The 14,564-nt window shown below is 60.5% G+C and overlaps 1 protein-coding gene across 5 annotated transcripts; it reads right to left on the minus strand.

Moving 5' to 3' along the window:
* Positions 1-1,006: 1,006 nt before the first annotated feature.
* Positions 1,007-14,477, minus strand: NDRG4 (NDRG family member 4; the record flags this gene model as incomplete). Of its 5 annotated transcripts, none has more annotated exons than XM_079541254.1 (17): positions 1,007-1,161; positions 1,735-1,773; positions 2,129-2,180; positions 2,340-2,375; positions 2,596-2,643; positions 2,795-2,846; positions 2,927-2,983; positions 3,212-3,315; positions 3,581-3,637; positions 3,771-3,857; positions 4,142-4,202; positions 4,376-4,438; positions 4,609-4,729; positions 5,102-5,207; positions 10,939-10,983; positions 11,090-11,181; positions 14,441-14,477. In XM_079541254.1, 17 exons carry the CDS (start codon positions 14,475-14,477, stop codon positions 1,007-1,009), a joined length of 1,212 nt encoding a protein of 403 aa, XP_079397380.1. The 5 variants fall into 5 exon arrangements, with proteins under 5 accessions (XP_079397380.1, XP_079397379.1, XP_079397381.1 ...); XM_079541253.1 differs by having other exon boundaries at positions 5,102-5,258; positions 10,924-10,983; XM_079541255.1 differs by lacking the exon at positions 1,735-1,773.
* Positions 14,478-14,564: the final 87 nt, after the last annotated feature.

Below are 14,564 nucleotides of genomic sequence, written 5' to 3' on the forward strand. Positions count from 1 at the left end.
CGGCACGCCGCAGTGGGGTGCCCTGAGGGGCCAGGGGTGCAGGGGGCTTCCTGGAGTGGGGTGGTCTCATCTTATTGCTAATGGCTCTGCTGCAGTGACAGCCAAAGGCTGAGGGGGTGGATGCTCATGGTGATCCCAGACCCAGCAGCCTCTGAACTTTGGTGGCCTCAGACCAGGGCCACCACATCAGGGACCGGGTGAGGCAAGGGGCAGACACTGCCCCCACATGCATTTTTGGTGGCAGGCAGCAACTGACCTTTTTGCAACAGGGCCCAGGCAGCACCGTGCATGGGATGTGGGCTGGGGGGATGCCCGTGACCCCCTTTTGCCCTGATGGCTCAGGCTGGGACCTCTGCCCCTGCCCTGGGCAGCCCCCAAGGTGCATGGCAGGGAGGGGCACAGGCAGGATGCAATTGCTCACGATGCCCAGTGCACCTGGGCTGCAGGTCCTGCCCGTGCCAGAGATCCCACGCAGTGCCCAGGGAACGGCTGCTGGGGAGAATGGGAGCTGCGGCCCCAGGATGGGCACTGTGCTCTCCCCAAAATGACCACGCGCAGCACCCCAGCCCTGGCTTCCTTCTGGCTTGGCCACCCTTGAGAGACCGACCTACCTCTCTGCATCCTGCTGTTCTGCTCACGTCCTGCTGTCCTGCCCATGTCCCACTGTCCTGCTCCATCCCCCCATCCCATCTCCGCTCACCCATCCCGGCCACGTCCCCCTGCCATCCTCCCTTCCACACCAGGGCCGAGGCAGTGCTGGGGAGGGTGAGAACTGAGGCAGAGCCACGTGTGACTATTGGGCTGAGCTGGGACTCAGAGCCTGCAGATGACAAGGAGAAACTCCTCTGGTGCCCAGCGAGGGAGGGAGGCCAACAGCAAAGAAGATGAATCAACCCCAGGGGAGCGAGAGCACTGGCAGAGGTCGTCCGCGGGGCGGGTGGGTGCTGGCGGGATGCTGACGGATGGGAAATGGCTCTGGAGGAAACGGTGGTGGCAGCCACGGGCCTCAGCACGATACCTCCATGGTGTGGTTGATCTGCCCCATGGCCTCGCTGCTCTCCGAATGGGTACAGGCACGCGGTCGGGCACCTTCCACAGAACTGGCGCTGGTGAGCGAGGCTGTGCGGGAGCGTGCCAGGCGGGTCATGCTGGCGGACGGCACTGCATGGGCACAGAGAGGGGGTCTGGGTGCTCGGCCAGGAGAGGTTGGGCTGACACTGCCTAATGCAAGCAAAGCTGCTGGCCTGGAGCGGGTTCCCCAAGGCAGATGGCCCCAGGCACAAGCTTGCAGCATGCAGTGCCACAACATGAGCAGCTCCGTGCTGGCAGAGGATGTGGTGCCCCAGCCAATCCCCTGGGCAGTGAGGCAGTGGGAAGCCTCAGCCACCATGCTCCAGGGGGGTGTGAATGGGGACGGGAGCTCTCCCGGCTCCCCGGGGTGAAGGTGGCGCCTTCCTCCAGCCAGGAAGCACGGAGGGCATCACTCCTGTCCTGTGGAAGAGCACACGGTGGGCATGCTGCCTGCATGGGAGGCTCGTCTGAATGCCATCGCTCAGCCCTCAGCCCTGGCTCAGGGTGGAGGCAGCCCAACGCTTTGGGCAAAGCGCAGCAGAACAGAAGGCGCTGTCTGGGAAGGGCCAGCCCCACAACCAGGCTGCTCCCAAAGGCGCCCCAGCAGCCTCAGGACTCAGCGCCAGGAGGGCACCATGCAGGGCGGGCAGCACCGAGCGGTACCTGCACCTCCACTCAGCCTCCGATCCTTCAGGTGGGCGACTGGCAGGGCGGGAGCAGGAGGAGGGCAAGGAGGGCAGAGAGAGAACGTCAGCTACACTGGGGGCTGCACGGGGCCACAGGTCTCCTCCTAACCCAGCGCGTGCACAGATTTGCGTGGCTGCACACAGACCTGCACACACACACACGCAGAGACCCACACCTACACAGTTCTCTTGCACACAGAGCCTGTACGCCCCACACCCCAAACGCACGGATGGGCACCTCGTACACATACAGCACTCCAGACACGTTTGCAGCTCTCTGTCAGGATGGGCACACACAAGTGCCAGGCTCTGCCACACACACATACACGCACGCACACCCAGGCAGCCCCGTGCCCAGCCCTGGCACTCACTGTAGCCCATGCCTTGCAGGAAGTACTTGAAGGCTTCGGTCAGCTTGCCGGGCTGCGGGGAGAGAGCAGAAGGAGCTGAGGCACAGCCCTACACCACCACCAGTACCCCTTGGGAGCTCTGTGCCCACATCAGCCCAGCCCTTTCCAGATAGGAGCCTCACCAGTGCATGTCTCAGGGGCCAGTATAACTCAGCTGCTGGAGAGCACTCACCTGTGTGACCTGGGGCAGCCCACCAGAATCCGCCATCTGCACACAGAAGGTTCTGGTTAGTCTGGGGGACGCCTTTTCTCCCACCCCAACCCCTGGTGCCCACTGGCAGGATTCTACTGCCAGGCCACCCTGCTCACTCCAGTCCCACGTGAACCTGGGGCAGGTAGACAGGGACAACCTGTAATGCTGGAGCACGGAGCAACAGGGCACTGCACAAGCAGTGGAGGCCACCCTGATACCCTCACCACCCACTTACCTTCAGAAAAGTGGTGTTTGTGGGATCCAGCTTGGAATTACACTCCACCTGTAGGTGAGAGGGACAAGAACGAGCACCCTGGGGTGCCTCATGCCTGGCAGAAGCTGCCACAGGTACCATCTTTGGTCCCAGCACCGTGCTGGCCAGGCAGCCACGTGTGCCCATGTGCCTACAAGCATGGGTGCCTACAATCACTTACCACACCCTCTTCAGCAGGAGCGTTGTCTCCCACCACCAACATCACAGGGCAACTGGAAATGAGAGGAGGAAATGGCAGAGTCAGGGCTCAGGCTGGGCTCCTTGCCCTGGGCGGTGCCTGTGCAGCTCTTACCGCAGTGTCTTGGCGTTGGGCACAGTGCCGGGCCGGTTGATGTCCAGATCCCTGCGGCTGGAGGAAGCAGAGAGAGCCAGTGTGAGCATGTAGGCAGGCACAGAGCTGGGCTATGCCCACAGAACGGCTCTGTGGAGCCCTGCTGTCCCAGCATACTGTGATCCCCCAGTATGCTGCTCCCAGCTGGCCTGCACTAGAGGGTGACAGCAGCACTCAGTGGGCTGGAGGTTGCCGTGACCTCGGGGCCACCTGGCAAAGACGGCGGTGTTGCTGGATGCTGCTTACCCGTTGTACATGTTGAGGAAGAGCTGGAGGTTGAACTGGTTCACCACGCTGCCAATCTGCTGCCTGTAACTCTGCACCAGCTCCGTGTTGTTCACCAGCTCCTCCTGCACCAGCAGGGGACAGAAATCAGGACCAGGGCTGCCAGGTGCCCATGCCTCGCCCACTGACAGCAGAACAGCAGGATGCAGGCACGGATCTCACCCAGCACTTGGGTAGGGCTGAGCCCCAGAGCAGGCAGAAGAGATGCAGGCAGGGCTTTGCCAAGCCCATCCCCAGCACCACAGCACCCAGCACATGGGGGTAGGGCACAGCTAGGCTGGGATGCTGTGGGGACAGGTGCAGGCAGAATGCAGGGCAGGCAGCCCTTACCTGGCTGAACAGGTGGGACAGGACCATGTCTGGCAGTGTGCTGGTGAGGCCCGAGAGCTGTGGAGGGAGCACAGGGAGTTACCATCCTGCCCTGGCTGGCTCCTGCCCTGGCACCACAGGTGGCGTGGGATGGGAGCCTAAGCACCTAAGGGTGCCACCAGAGCTTGGAGGAGTTTGGGGTTCTGCTCACCTTAGCAGCTGCCCAGTCAATCCAGCCTTTGCCATTGGGGTCGATATTCATGAGGACCAGCCCTTCAACCAGGTCGGGGAAGATGAGCTGCACCAAGCAAGAGAAGGGATGTTCAGCACGAAGAGGCAATGTGCCCACCAGCAACACTGCCCACTGTGCAGGCACTACAGCCAGGCCAGGGGCTTCCCAAGTTGTCCTGGAGCCCTGAGGGCCAACATGGCCCTGTCTTGGCACAGCACTGCCGTCCCAACCTCCACTGTCCCCCAGGAACCTTCACGGCATCACTCTGTGCCTGGGGTGACAGCTCAGGCTCCTGCCCACATGCTGGGCTGGCAGAAGGCACAGTCAACGCAGGGCCACTCCATGCTCACCGCAAACTTGGCCAGCACGTAGGCTCCTGCCCCAACACCGATCCCGATCACATACTTGAATCTGGAAAGCAGAGACGTACGCATAAGGAAATGGTGGGAAGCCCCAGGGCATCCATTCCACGAGGATGGGGCACAAAATGACACACGGGGTACTGGCTGGCCAGGACAACTGCCCCAGCCCCAAGCCCTCCTGCCGTGCTGCTCCCTGCACCAGCTGAAGAGAGGTTGACTCACCCAAAGTGCTGCACCACGCTGGGTAACATGGCAGCCAGCTGGTCCATGGATGGGTACTGGTACCTGCAGCAGGGAGGGCACAGGGAGGTGGTTGTGGGGCCTGGGAAGAGCTCACAACCCTGCTCACCCACCAAGCACCACATTGCCCACCCTGGGCTCTGACACAGCAAGCGGGTGGTTGCCCTGGCAAGGACATCCGGTGGGCATGGCAGGTCCCCAGCACAGGCACCTACCCCTGCGGGAACTGCGAGGCTCCTGCCTGCTGGCCTGGCGCATCCACGTGACACACCACAAAGTGTTTTGTGATCTCCTGCATGTCTTCGTAGTTGAAGAAGGTGTTGAAGCAAAGCTTGTCTGTCAAAGGGAGGCAGCGATCAGAGACCAAACACCCAGCACCCACCAGGGCCTGGTGTATGAGGGGAGCATGGGAGACTGCCTTGGCCAGGAGCCGACGTGCCAGCAAAGCTTCCCACCCCCTCCCTCTGAGCTTCTGGCCTCTACAGCAGAGACCACGGCCACTGTTAGCAAGGGCTGCGTGTCCCTAGCAGGAATGGAGTGCATGGGGACGGACACCAAGGACTGCGGGACAAGGCTGCAGGGGCTCAAAACAGCCACACTGCTCCCATCCAGCATGGCTGAGATCATTCTCATCCACTCCATGCTGTCTTCAGAAAGAAGCAGGATGGCTAAAATGGGCGAGGTGGCTCCTTCATCCCAGGCACTCACGGTTGAGGCCCACATCGTGGTACGTCAGGATGGCAGGGCGGTTCCCCTTGGGTGAGCCCCGGATGACCACGTGCAGCAGCCCATAGGGCGTCTCAATGTCGTGTTCCTGGAGGAAGAGGAAAGATGGGTGACATTTGTCCTGCCCCGCACACCCCTCCTGCCCCAGCAACCCTCCCAAGAGTCGTGTGTGTGTGTGTGTGTGTGTGGCCACAGGCTTCAGTGTGGCCAGCATCCCAGAAATGCCTTCCCCATGGGAACCATCTGTGGGTAAGCAAGCACCTGGCAGGCAGCACCATGGAGATTTCTCCTGGGGCTCAGGGCATGCGGCCCCACAGCCCTGGGCAGGGATGAGCCCCAAGCTGCAGGGGGCCCTGCATCTAGGCCAGCAGCAGAGAGCAGGGCATTGCATATAAATACTCCCAGCCTCCATCAGCTCCCCACAGGGCGGAGTTTTCCCAAGCTGGATGCAGCTACTGCATATTTAATAGCAGCCTGTGGATGGTTCCTCTGCAGGCTCTCTGTGACTCCTCACAGAATCCACACGCCAACTCCACATCTGCCTTCACCTTTGACATGAGCAGATTTCACCCATGTGGAAGGCTTGCGATCCCCAGGCTTGGCAGCAGCAATGAGCAAAGTCTGTCCAAATGCATCTCAACCTCTTTCCAGAGACACAGGAGGCTGCCCAGGAGCCAGTGCAGGAAAATGCAGCCATGCCCCAAATAGAGAGTACAATAAATGCAGAGCATCTGGGATGGTACAGGACAGCTGAGACGGGACAGGAAGACCGCAGGAAGGGATGAACAGTTGGGATGGGGTGGGAAGATTTAGGATTGGAAAGGTGTACGGGATGGGATGGGATCTAGGATGGAATGGGTGTATCCACAGGACAGGATGAAGGGATAGAGGTTTCAGATGGAAGGAGATGTGATGGGATAGGATGGTTTAAATTGAGATGAGAGAATGTGGGATGATCGAAGAGGGCTTGGGATGGCAATGATCATGGGATGGGGCAGGTGGGAAACAGGACAGGACAGGAGGACTCAGAGGGCAGGAGACCACGACAGTTTTGGCAACAAGATGTGAGAACAGTGTGACCCACTTGGCCTGGATTCACTACACTGGGGCAAATAGGCAGCGGTCAGATCCCAAACATCGCCCTGGAAAATGCCACATCCTGAGCTCAAAATGAGAGCTAAAATAACCGCAAAACCCCATGCTCAAAAATAGCCATGCCCCACAGAGAGACCAGGAATGCCTTGTGCCACCATTTCCATGGCTTGGGAGGGCAGCGATTGCCAGAGAGAGAAGGGGAGTAAAGGACAATTCCTTCCTGACCACCCTCTGACCCTCACTTCAGCCTCACTAAGGAGAAGGGAGCAGAAGAGCCAGGGTACCATTTCAGGGCACAGATGCCCTCCAGCCCTCACTTGCTGCCATCAGAGCTTCTCCCAGCTAGGGGGTTCCAGGCCCGCTGTCCCAGGCCCACAAGGTCACACTTCATCCTCCTGCCCAAGCCCTGACAGCTACAGACAAGGCCCATGGATGGGATGATGCAGGGGGAATGGCCCCTCCACAGCCACGTGGGCTCCAGCAGGCCACGCGCCACCAAGGACTGTGAAGGACGCAGGCCTCAGACAGGAGGAGCAGCCTGAGGACGGATGCTCCTTGCCATGGTGCCTCTCCACACCATGAGCTGCTGCCCCCAGGGACTCTCAGCACCGGAGGACGGCTCAAGGGCTCCTCAGAGCTGATGCTGAGCTCCCCAAGGACACCCTGACCCAGCTCTCAGTCACACCATCACTCCTCTCCCACGGCTCACGGCACCCAGAATCACAGAATCACCCATCCCTTCCCTCTCACCCACCTCTGCAGGTGTTGAGCAGGGACACCGTGACGGATGAGGAAACTGAGGCAGCAGAATGGCTTGGCCCAAGGTCACCGAGCAGGAGGTGTCCACACAGCCCAATCCTGGGCACAGAGCTCTTTCCTTCCTTCCAACACAGCCCCCTCTGCGCTCCCAGCTCCAAATCACAAGCCTGAGCTGGCATCTCCTTCCCCAGTGCTGTGACCCCCACCCAGCAGGCCAGGCACATCCCTGCCTGCTGCGGCACTGCCGGGTGCCACAGCCCTGCCCTCTGCCGCAGATGCGTCCGTGCTCGCTCAGAGGAGAGGCTCGTGATGGAGAGAATGAAGCTAACAACAAGAAGGGGGTCACTGACGACCCATGGCTGCAGCGAGGCGGTGTGGGGGCTGCAGCACCCTTACGTGCCTGGCAGAGCCCAGCTCCGTGCACTGGGTTCAGCACCCGCAGGGCTCCCACTTGCCCGTCACAGCACTCCCACCTGCCCACCCTCCACACCAGCCTGTTGCCATCACTGCAGAGGCTGCAAGACATCCGAGGGGTCGCTCCCAAATGGCCGTTCCCTGGTCCTCCATCCCCTCTGCTCCCCCCAGACCCCGGGTGGGGTGCAGCAGGGCCCCCCCTGCCCGCAGTCATCCCAGCACATCTGCAGCCATGGCTCAGCTTGTCCCGGCGCGGAGCTCCGCCAGGCCTGAGGAGGACGAGCTCAAGGACAATGCGGCCCCGAAACCCGCGCCGCATCAGGGATGCAGTGGTGGTGTGGCCGCGTGAAGGAAGGGCTCCCCGGCGGGAGCTGCACCCACCCCATCACCTCCCGGCACACAGCAAGCCCCGCTTGGTGCTGTGATCCATCCTGAGCCAGTGGGGTAGGAAGTGGGGCAAAGCCCAGGGGGAAGAGAGGGCGGCACGGCGCCGGTGGTACCTACCCCATCCCAGCACTCGGGCATGGTGAGGAGCGTGCGGGAGAGGATGCGCGGTCAGGGAGGGCCGGGCACGGGGTCCCAGCGCAGGGCACGGTGCTGCAGCGGGCTGGGATGAAGCAGAGCTCTGCGCCGGCTCAGCCCCTCGCCTCGATTTATAACGGAGCCCCAGCCCTGCGCTAAGCCCTCCCTCTCCCTTCCCCCTCAGCCGACGTGCAGCCCCAGCAGGTTTGGCCTCCATGGCAGGCGAGCGCTGTGATGCAGCCTGCAGCCGGCACTCAGCCATTGGCTGCCACGAGAATTATTCATGCTCCAATTGGCCCCAAATACCCTTGTTTATGAAGAAAAACGCCTGGCGCCGTGCGGTACCCGCTCCATCTTCCCTCCTTTGGCAGACCAAACAGGCACAGGCACCCAGATGGGGCTACGCTGACACCGTCTGTGACACAGAGCATCCTCAAGGCAGAGCTCAGCACCCCTCGCCTGTACAGATGTGTGCACACTTGGCTCAGAGCAAACACGCAGAGTCATGCTTGAGCCTGCAGTGATCCAGGCCGGAGCCTGCAGCAATGCACATGCACAGGGAAAGCCCTCTGCACTCACAAACACACACAGCAGGTGGCCTGTGTATGCACATGACCACGCACACAGAGCCTTGTGCACATGTGTGGATACAAACGAATGTTGCCCCAATACACCCTCACCTCACCCAGGAGCATAAGAAGATCTGTGGCCAGGGGGGGAAGGTGCAGATATGAAACAAGAAACACAGTGTGGTTGTGTGGCCACAGAGAGGTTACATGACATGCTGGCATGGACACAAATCCCCCCTCCCCTGCCAGGTGCAGGATGATAGCACAACCCTTATTCAGCCCAAACCTGGACATGGCCAGCGGCAGGTGAATAAGCCAGGAGGAACAGCCCAGCATCCCCAGTGGGTCAGACCGCATCCCTGCGCCACACAGCAGGAGCATGCTTGTCTCTCCACCTGCCCAACGGTCCTATCCAGAAACAGTTCCTCACCATCACGGCCCCGTGTCATTCCCTGCACCTTCAGCCCAACCCTACTGGCTGATAATCAGATAGAAGCAGTTCTGCAGCCTGCAGCGCCTGCCTGGCCAGGCTGGGTAACCACATTCCATTGCTGGACCAAGGCAGCATCCAGCAAGGACACTCCTGCCTCCCCGGCCCAGCATGAACAAGCCAGGCTAGCTCGGAAACTTTGCACTGCATTGTTTTGTCCTGTGGGGAACTCCACCCCAAAGCCCTGGAGACGCACCTGTGCTGGTGAACAGCCATGTGGGAGGGGAAGCCCGAGTCCCAAATGACTTCTGATACAGGAACAAAGCTCTGCACAGGTCTACGTGCCATTGTGCCAGCTGAAGGCATGTAAGTCCATGGGCCCAATGGGAATCATCCCAGGACACGGAAAGAACTGGATGATATTATGGAGAGTCTCCGCCTTCAATTACTTATTCTCCAATGGTCTTAAGAATATAGAGAGGTCCCAGGCAACTGGAAGCTGGAAAATATTGTCTTAGTTTTCAGGAATGGTAAGAAAAATCATTATTTTCCAGGCCTGCCTGTATCACTTCAGTATCTGGTAAAATTATGGAGAAGATAATTCTAGGAGTTATTGAAAAACACCTGAAAGACACAGCAGTCATCGGTCACGTTGGTCAGGGGTTCTCAAGTGTAAAGTCCTGCTTAACTCATTTAATTTCCTTTTACGACAAGGTTACCCACCTAGCTGACACAGGACAGGACATGCTCTGGATTTCTGCAAAGCTTTTCAACCCGTCTCTCACAGTAGCCTTCTGGCATGGTGTCCAGCTGTGTGCCAGACAAGCACGCACTGTGAGGGGTGAACAACTGCCTGCTAGGTTGGCTCCCAGAGCTGTGGTAAGTGGGTTCCCCCAGACTGGTGCGGCTGCAGCCACAAGCAGCAAGCACAGCAGGCTTGCACCCTGCCAGCACTGCAAGAAGCACATCGGGGCTGTGGTGAGGCTGTATGGAGAGCACCGGCCCCAGGACACCGATTCACAGGGATTTCAGGGGCTGTGGACACCCACATGGGACCCCAGCAGCACAGCATCAGCATCACCACCTTCTTCTCCCTCCTCACCCTTGCCTTGGTGATAACAGACTGTTCCCACTGGCTCTGCAAACCACACCTCCCTGCATCCTGACAAAACTCTGCTGTGCCACACCGCACACGTGGGCGATGGAGGCTGAAGGGGCCAGTCCTAAAAGGCACTGCATCTGCCGAAACAGGGACTGAGGCTCTCCTGCCCTCTGGCAGGGTGACTGAAATCAGCTTTAGTTGCTCCTCACAGGCACTGGGGGTTCAGCACAGGAGTTGAGAAGGTGCAGCCAGCACTGCCAAGCTTCACATCATCAATGTGTGCCGTGAAGTACCCTTACAGAGACCTGGCAGAGGACACGCTGTGCTCCAGCCTCCCTGCTGCTGGCAGAGGGACAGGTAACAAGCCAGGGACCAGCAGCCCACATCCAGATCCCTGTGTACTGACACCCCAGTTGACATGAGGGGAGCACGGCACAGGTTGAGCCCAAGACAGAAGTAGGGACTGAAACATAGGCTGGGACCAGGCGCAAGCAGAGCCTGCGGGGACTCACGGCCTCAGCCTCCTGCTGCCTGGCAGCCCCAGGGCCAGGCTGCTTCAGGAGAGCTGGGCAGGACAGGGGCGATTGGGGCTTTCTCTCCCAAAAAGAGAAAGACACTTTCACCCACCCTTATGTAACTGGGGAGCTGGCATCACCCAGGGAACCATTGCCATGGCAATGGCAGGGGGCTGGAAAAGCAGCTTTGTTTTTAGAAGAGAACACCAGTCCTAAAAAGGTTTTGTCCCCGGCTCGTTGCCAAGTGCCCACCAGCCACATCCGACCGCCAGCACCAAGTGCTGCAGCAGGCACCAGGCCAGTGTCCCCAGGGGCTCTGCAGGCAGACCCACAGCCCCGGCCCTTCCCCACAGCACAGATACCCCACGCTCTGGGGCAAGAGACAACTCCTCTTCCACTACAGCCAGCCTTACCTTCCAGTCTGTGTCAGCAGCAGAGAGGAACACATCCGAGTTGTCCTGTGGGAAAAGGAGAGCCATTAGATACTGAGGGCTGGAGCACAGCAGTGTCCACGTCCTGGCAGCCAACACGCAGGGTTGGAGCCAGAGCTGTTCCCCAACTCACCAGCTCAGCATCCTGGCCACGCAGCAGTGGCTTCTCCTCAGTGAAGCGCAGTTCGTGCAGCCCCGCCATGGTCATCTCCTGCAGCAGCAGCCCTGTCCGAAGGGAGGGAGACATCAGCACCCTGCTGGGTCCTGCTTCTGCTGTCCCTCAGCTCTCCATGAGCCTTTCTGCCCAGAAAGCCAAATCAGTTCCCATCTACTCGGCCAATGGGGCCCAGTGTGCTGGCTTGGCCAGGGGCTGCAGGAAATCCAGCTTTGGGGCCAGGAATGGAGGCGAGGGCCGGCAGCACCTGGAGGAGCTCAGCTCCTGCCCAGATCCAGCTCTCCCAGTTAAGGACTCAGGCAGACTGGGAGAGCAGTGTGTCTGTCAGCGCTGGTCACCCTGCAAGTACACAGCCTGGGGCGACAATGGCCTGATTTGCACGGCAGCTTCCAGCATTGGCCAGAGAGACGGGTCAATGTTTCAGCTGCATGCAGGCTGTCGGCAGAAAGGGTGGGAGCAAAGGAGACCTCCCTGCAGAGCCAGACCAAGGTGTAACATTTCTCAGCCACACAGAGGGATGCTCTGAGCAGCAGGAACAGCTGTCAGGGAGCAGAGAGACCAGCCAAAGGTGGTATGGCAACGATGGGAGGAAACCAAACACAGAGCGTTTACCCACACAGCCCTCCCCTCACCTGCAGAGCAGGAGCCACACATCACAGCCACGCCGTGTCTTCATGGGAGTGCCCCAGCAGTGCCAGTGGGCAGCCCCAGGCTGTGGTCCCAGCCAGTCCATGGGGACTCTCCAAGTCCTGCCCAACTCCAAGCTGCCCAGGATGTGATGGCCAAGGAGATGCCACCAGGGCTGGCAGTGAGCACTTTTCCCTCCAGCTCATCCCAATATTCCCCAGCAGCATCCATCCCCAGGTGTTCCCACTCTGCCTTCCCCACGTGGTGCCAGCACATTCTGGGCAGAGCTGGGACACATCTCCTGGCCAGCTCCAGGGCTTGCAGGGATGGCCCTCACTGCAGGTGTGGGGCTGTGAGCTGCTGAGCAGAGCACCAAGGCTTTGTACACCCCAACACCAGCACTGCCAACTTACCCCCAAATATCAGCCCAGCTCAGAAAGCAAAGGGGAGTGAGGGGCTGCACAGTCACTGGCCACACTCAGACAGTGACGGACAGGGGAACGGGGACAGAGACAGTGCAGGCTGCCCTGTGTATGAGCAGGTTGGGTCCCCAACAGGTCCCACTGCCCATTGCCACCCATTCCCCAGCACCAAGCCTCCAGCCATATTCCTGCTGCTTCCCACCAATCCCTCCATGGAGCCCAGCGAGGACGGGGGCTGTGGCGGCACCAAGCAGAAGCAGACCCCGCTCCATCAGCAGCCTCAGCCAGGCCTGCTGCATGCTTTGCTCAGCACCACACCTGAGGCAGCCCAAGCTGGAGGTGCAGAAATGCAGACCTACAGGAACATTGCAGGGCGTGCTCACCCCTGCCCCAGCCACCCAGAACACAGAACTGATTGTAAGCTTCCCTCCAGAGCTGTGTTCTGCTAATCCAACCGAGTTTTCAGCTGAAAAACCAAGCGGGCTCTGCCACCTGGCTGCTCTCTGCAGAAACCACACTCTGCTGTGCTCTTCGGGAGCAGACCAACAAAACAGAGAGGTTTCAAAGCAGAAGCACCAGCGCAGAGCCTCCCAGAGCTCCCGCAGCCCCAGTCCCACACTGGCTCCAGCCCTGTGCCCCAACTCAAGGGAGGGAAGGTTAAAAAGTGGGAGGAAATCAGCCTCACCGGGAGCCAGGTCTAGAAGAGAGAAGGAGAGCTGTGCGCTGACCGCACCGACTGCTGCGTGGCTGCAGTCCTGGAGTGGCTGGGGACAGCACTTAGCACACGGTCGGTGCCTTTGTTAATTAAAGCCTCTGGCTGATAATCAGAGGGAGGGAGGCTGAGTGATGAGGAACAGCCCCGTGATCTTGGTGTGCGGTGGGGGAAACGCCGGCCCACGGCAGAACCCCGTGCGAACCAGCATCCTCAGTGCAGAACGACGGCCACTGGGAGCAGTTCTGGGCTCAGGAGCTAAGGGTCAGCCTTGGGATCTCTGTAACAGGGAGCCCCAAGGATGCCACGGCCCCGCAGCAGGATCACAGCCACACCGTGTCTTCCTGGGAGTGCCCCAGCAGTGCCAGTGGGCAGCCCCAGGCTGTGGTCCCAGCCAGTGGTAGCATGGGGACTCTCCAAGTCCTGCCCAACTCCAAGCTGCCCAGGATGTGATGGCCAAGGAGATGCCACCAGGGCTGGCAGTGAGCACTTTTCCCTCCAGCTCATCCCAATATTCCCCAGCAGCATCCATCCCCAGGTGTTCCCACTCTGCCTTCCCCATGTGGTGCCAGCACCACGTCCCAAAAAGAGCACAGCACCATCCGCCTGCACAGCCAAGCAGCAGCTGAGGGCCAGGAGCACAGCACACTGCTGCTCCCCTGAAGGCACTGCTGTGTAGGACACACTCCATGTGCGCTGCCAGGAGCAATTTTAGCGACCCCTTTCCATTTCACTCTTTTCTATGGATCAGACACGTGCCCAGCAACCACCCACCCTGGGCTCTCACAGCATGCCAGCACGAACCCCTGCAAACAGCCTTTCCCCTGCATCTTCCAGGGGTGAGCCAGGGCAGAGAGATGCAGACAGCCGCTGTGGCTCTGCCCTGTGTGCGGAGATGCAGATGGAGGCAGCCCCGTTGGCTTTGCCTTCTCTGGGAACCTGCAACCCAGTGTTCGCTTATTGAAGGAGAAGCAGCATATGGCAAGGAAATGCATTGCTGCTAACTGTTATACTTCTCATCCCAGTATGGATTCCCAGCAGGAAGAGTTTAACAGCAGTGTCCAGAAGGCAGGGGACCCACAGGGGCCTCCCCGCTGCCCTCCGTGCGCTGCCCAGCGTGGCCGTGGCATCCCGGGGTGCTGGCACGGCTCCTTGGGGTGAAAGGAGCAGCGTGTAGAAGACGGAGGTGAGGGGAGAAACCAAAGGAACGGGGCTGCTGGAAAACCTCACAGAGCACAGCGTGGGCCCCCTCCCACCCCGCCGGCACAGGACAAACCCCCCAAAGCCGCATCGAGGCTCACCGGGGAAGCTGGCAGCAGGGCTGCTGGCCCCGAGGGTGAGCCGTAGGGATGCTCCGGCAGCCCCGCAGCAGGACCCCCGCAGCCCTCCTTACTTCCCCAGCCCACCCGGGGCCACGAGCGCCCCGAGCCCGAGGGCACGGCCGGGGGCTGCGGCAGCGGGGAACGGAGCCACCGCGAAGCTTAGCCCCAGCCCGAGGGATGCGGCAGCGCGACCCGCGGCCCCGCCGTGCCTCCGGGTCTCCGGTACCTGTGAGCAGCTCGATCTTGTGCCGGAGAACCTTCATGCCGGGCCGGCGGCCCCGGCGCGGGGAGCGAGCGGAGCCGGAGCGGAGAGAAGCGGAGAGGAGCGGAGAGAAGAGCGCAGGGCGGCG

The sequence above is a fragment of the Tetrao urogallus genome (assembly GCF_951394365.1).
Source record: "Tetrao urogallus genome assembly, chromosome: 12".
NCBI lineage: Eukaryota > Metazoa > Chordata > Aves > Galliformes > Phasianidae > Tetrao > Tetrao urogallus.